General features: G+C 42.2%; 1 protein-coding gene across 1 annotated transcript in view; it reads left to right on the top strand.

The window, feature by feature from the left end:
* Positions 1 to 13,134, top strand: part of SIPA1L1 (signal induced proliferation associated 1 like 1) — a 377,254-nt gene that overhangs the window by 290,546 nt on the left and 73,574 nt on the right. Inside the window, exons 12-13 of the mRNA XM_082844854.1 lie at positions 3,281 to 3,854; positions 4,450 to 4,724. Of these exons, the coding sequence (XP_082700980.1) occupies positions 3,281 to 3,854; positions 4,450 to 4,724 (849 nt within the window). The remainder of the gene's footprint in view (positions 1 to 3,280; positions 3,855 to 4,449; positions 4,725 to 13,134) is intronic.

Here is a 13,134-nt window from a genome sequence, read left to right as displayed (position 1 = left end):
GGTCTTGTCACACTGCTGGCCATCCAGAAGCTCAGATTCCAGTCCTGGCTTTCTCTAACAAGCTCTGAGCAAATCATTTTACTTCTCTGAGTCTGTTTCCTGGAGCAGTGAAGAATGTCTACCAGCTGTTCAAAAGGAGGTTCAGGGATGTGTCAAATGAGAGTGAAACAGAACACCTTCCTGCTCCCTCAGTTGTACTCTGAGATTTGGGGAACAGAACAGATTTTTGTTTTAAAATGAATACAGATATTCTTCAGTGGAATTTTATTTTATTGACAGAGTTTGAGGAACCCTGACTTTTCTAAGTCCCCCACCCCCCAGTGCTCTGATCTTCTGTCTGTTCTGTCATCTAGATAACCCTCTTGAGTAGAACATACTAGGCCTTGACAATGCTGAGCAAATAAGGCATGGCTATAATTTTAAAGAATGTGTTATTTCTAAGGAGATACAATATTGCATACTAGGCGAACATAAGTGTAGACAAGAAGCCCTTTGGAATCTGCTTTTAAAAATAGCAAAAACTGGTCTTCCCTGGTGGCGCAGTGGTTGAGAGTCCGCCAGCCGATGCAGGGGACGCGGGTTCGTGCCCCGGTCTGGGAAGATCCCACATGCCACGGAGCGGCTGGGCCCGTGAGCCATGGCCGCTGAGCCTGCGCATCCGGAGCCTGTGCTCCGCAACGGGAGAGACCACAACAGTGAGAGGCCTGCGTACCTCAAAAAAAAAAAAAAAAAGCAAAAACCATTTATAATTAATACACCTCAAGTATCTATATATAGCACACTGAAATTCTAGAAAGGCTTCTTAGGAAGGCAAAAATATTCTCTCAACTTAAAACAGGCCCTTATTAAGAGTTCAGAATTGGTGGCATCTAAATTAATGAGCTTTTAACCTTGTAGAAAACCTTGAAAGTTAAATTTACCCAAAACAAAACCCTTTATTTGAAAAGGACATTCTAGGGTATCATCTTCCTCATCATCTTCTGTGAGGATTCTATTTCTAATGATGCAAAACTGATTTTAGTGTCTTTATCATTTACCTCCCTACCATGATGAATCACTGATAATTATATGTTAAGGGTTCAGTCTTTTCCCTCATAGTTCATTCTAGAGGCTTCTAATTATTGGTGGGTTTTCAGTATATGTTTCTCTAAAGTCCTATTAGTTAATAAATAGGTCTATAGATAACCAGTGAATTTAAGGGGCAAGTGGATGGGTGGTCCTCATATCGACACCTTCTGCTAAGCATTTTCTTCTCCTTATTTAAAATAATATCACAGCTGTTTCTTGAGAAAGAATAATGATGTGAAATTAGCAAGAGAAGATATTGCCAATTTAAAAATGAAAGATATTAAATATTTCTGGATCCTTACGGGATTCCTTTTAGAAAAGCTAGCAAATCTGGATATTAGCGTCATCTGCTTGACTTGAAAAAAAATAACATAACCAAATTAAAATTATATAGCTGTCAGCATTCAAGCCAGACAATTCACATTAGACAAGAAAAATTGCCTTTCTAATAATGATGTAATTAGGCTATCACGCATGTGGAGGTTTCTGTGAATTCTCATCTCCAGTTAGAAAATGGGATGTTGCTTGCCACCTTTCTTTGTCGTGAAGTGAACTACGTAGTCTTCTTTTTTTTTTTTTTTTAATGAATTTGTGAAAAGCCATTTTCAGAAATAGGCCGTCTCGTGGCATTTTCTAACAAAATATATAGTTTGTCTTCTGAGGTTGCTGATTTTTATTTATTTATCCTATTTTCACAAGCAACAATCATTTTCTGAAAAGCAAAGCTGAATATCTTCAAGCAAACCCTTGAAATAAAGAAAAAATAGTGCAGCAGAGCTCTTCAGTTTCATTTGGAAGATGCACACTCTCTGATTATGTCCTTTCCATTCTGGGAGTTCTGGAGAAACACATTTTGTGTTGCTCTGCTAATACTTAGTACAGTTGCATAATTGACTCACTTTTAAATAATTAGATAATTTGAAAAGGGGATGTTTGATCTGTTAGAATCTTCATTTGCAGCCCTCTCAAACTTTGCTGAGGTCCTGGAAGGAGATCTTGAAATATGATATAAAACACAACCTATCTCCATTTAATTTCTGTTGTTGTTGTTATTATTGTTTTAGGAAAAACTTAGTCTTTTTCCTTTTGAGATTAAAAATAATAGGTTCTTACAGATGCTTGTATGATCCTTTTCTTAGTCCCAATTTTAGCAGTGTAGATGCAGAGGAAATGACTGGAACAGGCTTTCTGTTTTGTTTTTTTTTTTAAAACATCTTTATTGGAGTGTAATTGCTTTACAATGATGTGTTAGTTTCTGCTTTATAACAAAGTGGATCAGTTATACATATGTCCCCATATCTCTTCCCTCTTGCATCTCCCTCCCTCCCACCCTCCCTATCCCACTCCTCTAAGTGGTCACAAAGCACCGAGCTGATCTCCCTGTGCTATGCGGCTGCTTCCCACTAGCTATCTATTTTACGTTTGGTAGTGTATATATGTCCATGTGGAACAGGCTTTCTTAAATCAGTCTTGCTTAAAGGAATGGGAAAAGGAGCATAGTCTCACAAATAGTCAGACTCCCATACCAAAAGTAGAGAATTGGGACCAAAGTTTAAAAATATGATTTTAAAGCACTGCTGCTCTTACCAAAAAATATCATAATCTCTTTCTGTTACTCAGATTTCAATTTTTGTTTTAAAATTATGCTCTTTGATCTGGTTGCTTAAGGCCTGACACACAGGACAACAAATAATATTTGTTTAATTTCTTTTAAATTTAATCCATTTCTCTTATGTCATGCATCTGTGGATATTTTCATCATAAGCTGACTGCTATGGGCATCATATCTAAAATGGGGATAACATTTATGTTCTTACATAATCTGTGCTTGTTCTGAAAGGTTATATGGTTATAGTAGCCAACCCCCTCCCCCCTTTGGAAATAATCACTAGGGATTTAAAATGTTATCTACTATGAAGAATATTACAGTAAATCTTTTTTTTCATGGAGTTATGGTTGATTTAAATTTTTAGTTTAAGCTTTTTGGGTATTTTGACCTAGAAAAAATTTTGTTCTATAAATCCTAAATATGAGTGAATGCAAAGTACGCACATGTTAAGCAGAAGTGTGTGTTGTTTCTCGTGGGACGATGACAGCTATTGTCCTTCTGAAGGGCGTCTTTGTCCTTGAGAAAGTGTATTTTATTCTCATGCTGTGAGTCTGAGAAGTATTGACAAGCCTCTTTCTCATTGATCTTTGCTTTGTCTCTTAGTGTGGCCGTCACCAGGTCCAGAGATGTGCCTTCCTTTGGACCTCCCATCCCCAAAGGGGTCACTTTCCCTAAGTCAAATGTGTTCAGGGACTTCCTTTTGGCCAAAGTGATTAATGCAGAAAACGCTGCTCATAAGTCGGAGAAGTTCCGGGCCATGGCAACCCGGACTCGTCAAGAATACCTGAAAGACCTGGCAGAGAAGAACGTCACCAACACCCCTATTGACCCGTCCGGCAAGTTTCCGTTCATCTCTCTGGCCTCCAAGAAGAAAGAAAAGTCTAAGCCGTACCCAGGAGCTGAGCTCAGTAGCATGGGGGCCATTGTGTGGGCTGTCCGGGCCAAAGACTACAACAAGGCTATGGAGATAGACTGCCTCCTCGGGGTCTCCAATGAGTTCATCGTCCTCATCGAACAGGAAACAAAGAGCGTGGTTTTCAACTGTTCCTGCAGAGATGTGATAGGGTGGACCTCAACCGACACCAGCCTCAAAATCTTCTACGAGCGAGGAGAATGTGTGTCAGTGGAGAGTTTCATTAACAATGAGGACATCAAAGAGATTGTCAAAAGGCTTCAGGTCAGTGTTTTCCTTCCACTTACCTACATGCATGTTCCTTTCATAAAGCTTTCAGTACAGGCTAGAGCTAAGTTACAGAAGCTTGTTCTATTTTATTAGCTCCTCTGAAAACTCCCTTAACAATGCGAAGGAACACAGAGTTTGTGTCACACTTGCTTCCCATCATTTTTTTCAGAAGGAAAAGTAGTAGAACAAATGGGGGAAGACACACTGACTGGGCGTTTTTTGTTGGAAACTCATTTGCATGTGACCTGATCCCATTGCCTTGTGACTGATGATGTAGCCCAACCAATCTGCTTTAGTTGGTGAAAAGAATTGTTGGATCGGGTATCTGCTGCTTTGAATGTCTGTCTTAAGGGCAAAATGAGTAGCAGAATACCGTTTTTCTTTGCTGCCAGCTCCCTGTAGGTCTCTGAGAAGCCGTTGAGACAAGTGTGTTCTTTTCGGCCTAATGAATGGAGATTAGTGAGGGCAGAATAACCAGGCTGCTCTTCAGCCGGCATTAGAGTATTCAGAAATAACCCTGCTTGCCATGCGTACCACTGAAGACCCCGTTGCATTCATTAAACTGTGTATCTTTTGTTTCTTTGTCTAGTTCGTGTCAAAAGGCTGTGAATCGGTGGAGATGACTCTGCGAAGGAATGGGCTGGGACAGCTCGGCTTCCACGTCAACTACGAGGGCATCGTGGCAGATGTGGAGCCCTACGGCTATGCCTGGCAGGCAGGGCTGAGGCAGGGCAGCCGGCTGGTGGAGATCTGCAAGGTGGCGGTGGCCACTCTGAGCCACGAGCAGATGATCGATCTCCTGAGAACATCTGTCACGGTGAAAGTTGTCATTATCCCCCCACATGATGACTGCACCCCACGGAGGTAGGTCTGAGAGTCCAGGGCCATTTGTGTACCGTGGAGAACATCCCCAACTGGGTCAGAGTGTAGGAGGTTATGAAGAGCGCTAGGTTACAATGCGATGCTGAAAGTTCCCTCCATGGAAAGTCTGACTCAGGACAGAGCTCCCTTTCAGCATGTGGCAGCAGCAACTGGAAAGAATCACTAACTTGGACCATTCACAGGATTTACATCTCTGAGTATATAAAGTCACCATTACAGATAGAGATGTCTGGTAACATCCATTTTAAACATCTTGCACCAGTAGCTGAGAAACAGTGAACACTTAATGTTAAAAAGAGACGCAGCGTGACAAACTGTTAGACTTTTTTCTTTCATGTTCCATGACACTCTTATTCCCCCAAATCTCCCATTTGTAGCCAATTGCTGTCCAAAACTCAAAGGGCTGTATTTGACCCCTGCTCTCTCAGCCTGGAGGGCTGAATGTGACTTACCAAGCTTTTCCTTAACTGCATCTGCATGTGTCAGAAATTGGCTTCAAATGAGCTGGTCCTGCTTGTGATGCTTGGGCAGTTTGGTTCCCCGACTTTCCCAAAGGGAAGCCCAGGAGCTCCCCGCCCCTCCCAGCTCCTGCCAAGCCAGCAGCACTGTTGAAAATTTAATTTCTCTGTCTCTGGGGAGGTTTCCTGATGGAACAAATTTAATCAACTGTTTCTTTTCTCCTTTGGGCATGCACATGCTGTTTTTGCTGGGGTTTTTTTTTTTCAAGCTGTTAATTTGCTTTGAACCCATTATTTTCTAAGAGTTTCTGTTAAGCTTCGGCAATTAATTCTTAGGCTTTCTAAAGCCAAGACAATATTCTTTATGCTATTTTTTTCCCCCAAAACATGACCAGTCCTACACCTGAGCTCTCATAGATTCATGAACATCAGATGGCAGAATATGTAAACAGTTACGAGGGGTTATTTGTGCCCTTTAAAAAGTAAGCGCAATGACAGTATCAATGTACTTCAGTTCCTGAAACCAAGTGTTATAGACCAGACTGTGCTTGGGATGGTATTTAATACTGCTTACCTCCTAGATGGCCCAGAGATTATGTGCTGATGTCAGAATGTGGTGAAAATCCCTTTGTCTGATAGTTTTAAGAAATGCTCCCATTCGGATGACTGGATTTCCCTGGAAACCAGAATTTATATCCAGAACTTTTTGTTTTAGCCGTCTTGAGGGCAGGGAGGGTATATTCTGAAAGTGCTGCCTTCGTTTCCTCAACCACATCGTATTAATGTTAAGTGTTTTGCTGAACCACAATTCAAGAATGACTCGAGGGTGATCAGAAAGGCAGCTGGGTCCTTACAACGCTCTCCAAGTGCTCTGTGATTCTCCTCCTCTTCCTCTTGTCTGTTTTCCATCCCGAGGTCTTTCCTACAAATTGTCTGCTTTATAGTTTATATGTCTAAACAGGCATCTATAAACTGGAGAAGATAACCAAGCTGTGTAACTTGTCAACCTTAGACAGTACAGAGTTAGAGACACTGGTCTAAGGACTAATCTACTCAAGAGGAAGCCTGTAGATCTTGCGACACCATCTTGTCTGCTCAGGGGTCTTTCCCCGTGTTTCTAAGCTCTTCAGTTCGTATGGGGGAGAGGGAAATAGGTGTGTGTGAGTGTGTGAGGAGATAGGATGGAATGGGCAACATTACTGACATTGAATTGTGAATAGTAGTTACTAGAAAGATGGGTCCAAAGGCCTGGCCCTGGATAGATGATGGGTCCATGGCAGGAAGTGATTTGTCTACAGCAAAATACTAGGCTAGATACGTCTTCTGTGGTATATTGGTAAAAACAACTAATATTTGCTGAGTATTACTTTAATGTGCCAGACCCTAGGAAAAGCACTTTTATATGGATTAGCACATCTAATCCTTACAATGACCCTATGAAGTAGTAGTATTAATATTACTCCTAATTAAAGGAAACCAACACTCAGGTTAGTAACTCCCCAGCCTCATCTGGCAAATTCAGGTCTAACTTCAGAATCCAAACTTTTGGGGCTTCCCTGGTGGCACAGTGGTTGAGAGTCCGCCTGCCAATGCAGGGGACGCGGATTCGTGCCCCGGTCCGGGAGGATCCCACATGCCGCGGAGCGGCTGGGCCCGTGAGCCATGGCCGCTGAGCCTGCGCGTCCGGAGCCTGTGCTCCGCAACCAGAGAGGCCACAACAGTGAGAGGCCCGTGTACCGCAAAAAAAACCCAACAGAAACAGAATCCAGACTCTTAACTTTGTATGCTCGGGACCCAAATCCTTTCCTATGTACCAGCATAAGCAGAGGTATGATGGTAAACTGGCTTTCTGTTGAGAAAGAACCTTGATTTGTAGTATTTGCTGTATTTGTCTTCATCTCCCAGCACCAATTCTGGGGCAGCATTGTCATCCTCTCATAGCCAGGGAGCTGGCAGTGACGGGACAGGAGAGTGTTAGGAACCTGCCCCCCCTTAGAGCGCGGGATGGGGGGCTGAGCTGAAGGAGCAGCGCACCGCACAGCCCCTCAGGCCTCGGAGACACACTCCGCCCCTTGCCCTAGAGTTTCCACCCGAAAAGCCACCGTCATACCTTCTAGGTGGGTCTGAAATGATGCCCTTGATACCTCTGGAGGACTAGAAGCCTGCTCTCCCCTTCCCTCCTTCAGAAACAACTTGAAAGGAATAGTTGAAGCATTAACACCTTGGTACAATTTTCAACAAAATAAGACAATGCTCTTCTGTCACTTTTTTCCTCTCCTCCGCACTTCACACTCCCACGGCTGTTGTCCTTGCAGCTAATTACTCTGCTCTTTGACTAGTCACTCTCCTGTCTGTCAGCTGGTACTGCCGCCAGGAAGAGCAGGCCTCCTGGAAATACGCTGCCCTCCGTCCCCAGCAGCGTGCTTCTCAGGGTCACCGGGATCCGAGGGTCCCAGGACACAGACACCGGCATGGGGATCAAATGTAGTCACGAACACCCACATATGTTCATATGCAAGAGTCACTAGTTTTGAAAAGGCAGGTGGTTTTTGTTTTGTTTTTGTTTTGTTTTCTTAACATCTTTATTGGAGTATAATTGCTTTACAATGGTGTGTTAGTTTCTGCTTTATAACAAAGTGAATCAGTTATACATATATGTATGTCCCCATATCTCTTCCCTCTTACATCCCCCTCCCTCCCACCCTCCCTATCCCACCCCTCTAGGTGGTCACAAAGCACCAAGCTGATCTCCCTGTGCTATGCGGCTGCTTCCCACTAGCTGTCTGTTTTACATTTGGTGGTGTATATATGTCCATGCCACTCTCTCACTTCGTCCCAGCTTACCCTTCCCCCGCCCCATGTCCTCAAGTCCATTCTGTACGTCTGTGTCTTTATTCCTGTCCTGCCCCTAGGTTCTTCATAGCCATTTTTTTTTTTTTTTTAGATTCCATTTATAAGTGTTAGCGTACAGTTTTTTGTTTTTCTCTTTCTGACTTACTTCACTCTTTATGACAGACTCTGGGTCCATCCACCTCACTACGAATAACTCAATTTCGTTTCTTCTTATGGCTGAGTAATATCCCATTGTATATATGTGCCACATCTTCTTTATCCATTCATCTGTTGATGGACACTTAGGTTGCTTCCATGTCTTGGCTATTGTAAATAGAGCTGCAATGAACATTGTGGTACATGACTCTTTGAATTATGATTTTCTCAGGGTATGTGCCCAGTAGTGGGATTTCTGGGTCGTATGGTAGTTCTATTTTTAGGTTTTTAAGGAACCTCCATACTGTTCTCCTTAGTGGCTATATCCATTTACATTCCCACCAACAGTGCAAGAGGATTCCCTTTTCTCCACACCCTCTCCAGCATTTATTGTTTGTAGATTTTTTGATGATGGCCATTCTGACAGGTGTGAGGTGATACCTCACTGTAGTTTTGATTTGCATTTCTCTAATGATTAGTGATGTTGAGCATTCTTTCATGTGCCTCTTGGGCATCTGTATATCTTCTTTGGAGAAATGTCATTTTAGGTCTTCTGCCCATTTTTGGGTTGGGTTGTTTGTTTTTTTGATATTGAGTTGCATGAGCTGCTTGTAAGTGAAAAAGCCAGTTTAACAACAACAAATGGGGCTTTAGTAACACCTGTTAAATCAAGCTCTTTTCCCTATTTGCAGGACATAAGCAGACCCTCTATGAATTGTTTCCAGAGGCAACAGTTTTAAAGAGAAGAGAGGACCGGGAAAGAAAAGCAAAATTCCTGAGACCCTACTGTGTACTGGGCTTTAAAAACAATCTTCATGGCAGCCTCCTTTCCATTGAAACAATGAGGAGAATGAGGGTTAGAGAGGTTTAGTAGCTGCCCAGAGAGTGAATAGGGCCAACTAGGATGACAGCATGATGGAAGCAGTCTTGGCAGAAACAGGTTTGGGATTTGGCTGCAGACGTCATCAGAAGGCTCCCCCCAGAGAATAAGATGTTGCACTGCAAGAGGGACCCCCACCCCCTCCATCGCCATTCAGAGTGTATGACCAGCTGTATGTCTTGGTGTCTGTGACCTCTGACTCTTGAGCAGTCATTCTCTAGGCAAAATTACAAGTACCCAGATAGCAGATTCAGTTGTGATGCTCTGAATGGTATCGCGTGGGAGTGGTAGGCCATCATTCTGTTGAGGGCCACCAGCCTATGGGTTTGTTTCTTTAATTGCAGTATAGTTGATTTACACTGTTGTGTTAATTTCAGGTGTACAGCACAGTGATCCAGTTATGTATTTACATATATGTGTATATATTCTTTTTCATATTCTTTTCCCTTATATTGAATGTAGTTCCCTAAAGAAAGCAATCAAGGGCCATTCAAGAGGAAGCGCTAAAAACACATTACCTAAAAGGACCAGATTATCTTTTAAGTAAGAATGGGTTGCAGAGTTTTTTCTTCATTTTAAAAAACAATTATTTCAAACTGCAAAAGCATCCTGCTTTAGAGCTAGAAGGGCTGTGAGAAATCATTTGGTTCAAGTCTCTCATATTTTTTAGATGAGGAACTTTGGTTCAAAGAGGTTAAGTTTTTTTTTCCCAAGCCAAAGTCACATGAATGATTAGGGACACAGCTGTCCCCAGACATCCAACTTTTCTGATTCAGGAGTCCAGGTGTTGTGATGTTCTGTTGAATATACCGCTCGGCTGATTTTTCTATCTGTATTTCTTAGTGTCTTAGGAATAAAGGAGAGAGTAGTGGGTAATAAGAAATTAGAGGAAAAAGTTAGAATGAAAAGACTGAAAAAAAGAAGATGAAGTGACTTTTCAATTAACTTATGGTTTCAGCTTGTCACCATGTGTCACTTTTAGCACCGAAATTGTAATTCCTTTTGCCCATAGCTCTTTAAGAATTGTTGACATTTTGTCATAGCCCATGCCCGAATGAAATGCAATAGTCAGTATAAGATGAAGTTTGGGAACCTGGAGTAGAAATGTCCTTTAGTTAGTGACTAAAATAAGACTAATCTACAAGTAGACTTATTCTGTGTGTTCAAATCCTGGCTCTGCCACTTCTTCTTGACTGTGTAGTCTTTGCAAATTAATCTCTCTAGGCCTCTATTTCCCCATCTGATAAACGGGGATAATGATACTCGTACTTCAGAGAGTTGGTGTAGGGCAGCCGGATTAGTGCTGGCCCATCGTGAGCTCTAGGTGCCCGAGTTTTTATTGTTCAACACCAGATTTTACTTGGAGTAATACAATATAAATCCTTTTATGAACTTTCATGCATGTCATTAAAAGCCAGCTTTTATCTTTGTCCTTCAGTGTACTGCCCACTTCTGGATCCCATGCCTCATTCTCATAGGGATAAGTAAGGGAGCAGAAGCTAGTGGTGTCCCGCCCCCCCCCCCCCCCCCCCCCCCCCCGTAGAAGGCAGTCAGAAGCGGCAGGGTGGCAAAGGTTCAGCGCTATGGAATCTTTGCTCTTCATTCTCTGTAAATGAATCTTCTCTCCCTGCTTTGGCCTTATCGTACTTCATTCTGTGATTATGGAATATGCAGAAGGTCTCTAATAGTATGCTAAGGGTGGTGGGGATGAAATATAGAGAGGAGACAAAATCTTTGGCTAATGGGATCTTTTAACCAGTTTTAGTATTAAACATTATGCAGCTTGAAAGACTCTTTCAAAGAGTGCTTGAACTAGAAGAAAGTTTAGTAATTATCAATTACAAGTCTTTCATTTTACAAAGAAACTAAGGCCCCAAAGCTGATATTGTCTATTTGATATTACATTATGATTGTTTCTATTTTAATTATTTACTTATTCTCTACCCTGATGCAATATGGGCCTGAATCAGCCTATGGAGGTACAGAATTAAAATTCAGTGAGGGAATCCCTGTGTATGTGTGGTGGGGAAATGGGGAATGGGGGGAGGTAAATGGAAAACGTGGCCAAGGGAGAAATTTTTGAAAAGTTAATGCCCTGGAATACATGATAAAGGTCTGTACGTGTTCTGTACATGTGGTTGGTTCCTGGCAGCCAACAGAAAGGGACATGGGGCTTCCCTGGTGGCGCAGTGGTTGAGAGTCCGCCTGCCGACGCAGGGGACACGGGTTCGTGTCCCGGTCCAGGAAGATCCCACATGTCGCGGAGCGGCTGGGCCCGTGAGCCATGGCCGCTGAGCCTGCGCGTCCAGAGCCTGTGCCTCGCAACGGGAGAGGCCACAACAGTGAGAGGCCTGCGCACCACAAAAAAAAAAAAAAGAAAGGGACATGGATGATATGATCCACTGAATTTACAAGTTAAACAGACCAGTGCTGAGGAGAAGCAAAGCTAGTGCTGATTTTGAGGTAGAAAGAAATTTTTCCATGCATTATTATAAATTTTTATTAATATTTCTTTGGCAAGCTACAACATTCTTGCATTTTGCATTCTTGCAACATTCTTGTATTTCCAGATCCAGAGCTCTAGATACTGCATGATCAGAAATGAAAGACTTCAGATATACTGCAGTAACACCTGTGTTAACAACCAAAAAAGTATGGTAATGGCATATTTTTGTCAGAAATATTGATTCAAAGCTAGAAATTATATCAAGGCCTAAGGTGATAATCCTTCATTTCAGAGAAAAGCGTTTATTATATAAGAAGTCAAAACTGCTGAAACTAATGTCAAGTAGGCCATACAGTGTTTTGCGAACTCTAGATCGTTATTCTTAAGTAGATCATGAAATGAGTTTAGGAGGTTGTACCCAATGTATTTTTTTAATGAAATGGATTAACCCAGAATATAGCAGAATGGAAGCTGACAGAGGAAGGGTGTATGTGTGTGTGTATTTGTGGTTGTGCTGTATCACAGTGTAAAATGTACTTGTCACCAGGATTGTGGTCCAAAACATTTGAAAGCCATTGTCATCAAACCATTAAAAGGGGCATAGCAGCATCTTGGGCATAGGGTCAGATTAAGGTTGACCTAGGCTTTTGAGGAGTCGGAGGGAGAGGTTAAGGAAACTCCAAGCAAAGGTGCCCATTGGAGACTTGGGCTAAGACTGAGGAGGGCAAGGACCCCAGCAAATGCACATGCTCCAAAAGCAGCACTTTTCAAAACCTGTGGCTGTCATGGAGACATGGGAGAGGACGCATGGTGGGGTACATTTAAAATGTCATGAGTCATACCCTGAGATACATGGACAAGGTCATAGAGGGGGGCCCGTTCCATTGTGTTCATTCTCCCACCAACATAAGCACCTTCCCCAAATCAAGACCAGGCCTTCAGCTGGATGCCCTTTGGACCTACACTGTCCAGTACAGGAGCCATGAGTCACCTGTGACTACAGAGCCATTGTAACGTGGCTGGTCCCAAGTGAGACGTGCTCTAAGTATAAGATACACTCCAAATGTACAAGAATGTAAAATGTCTCGTAAATTTTGTAATACTGATTTATTGATTACATGTTGAAATGATGGCATTTTGGATATATTGAGTTAAATAAAATGTATTATTAATTTCACCTGTTTCGTTTTATTTTTGTAGTATGGCTGCTAGACATTTAAAACTTACATACGCGGCTCCTGTGTGTGGCTTATATTGTATTTCTGTTGGGCAGCACTGATCTGGACTCCCCTTATGCTATCTCTAAAGTACCTCTTAAAGGACTATTTCGTAATTACTCTTAATCTTTTCTTTCCAGATCTTCCCACCTGCTTCTCAATCTTTGAAATGTCTTTAAGAAAGAAAGTCATTTTTTCTCTTAGTGATGAAATTCAAATGCACAGTTTGAGTTAATGTTTTCGTGGGGGTAGGTTTTTTCAGTAATTTTTCTATCAATCAAGTCAATAATTGGTCGAACCTTCCTTGGTTGTTTGGGTAAAGGTCATGGAAAGTGGGTTCCTCGTTTCCTAAGTTTTGGGGGATGGAATGATGGCACAAAAAGAGGGTAAAGTGATGGAAGAC

The sequence above is a fragment of the Leucopleurus acutus genome (assembly GCF_964270905.1).
Source record: "Leucopleurus acutus genome assembly, chromosome: 1".
Classification (NCBI taxonomy): Eukaryota; Metazoa; Chordata; class Mammalia; order Artiodactyla; family Delphinidae; genus Leucopleurus; species Leucopleurus acutus.
This window is presented reverse-complemented; position numbering and strand designations above follow the sequence as displayed.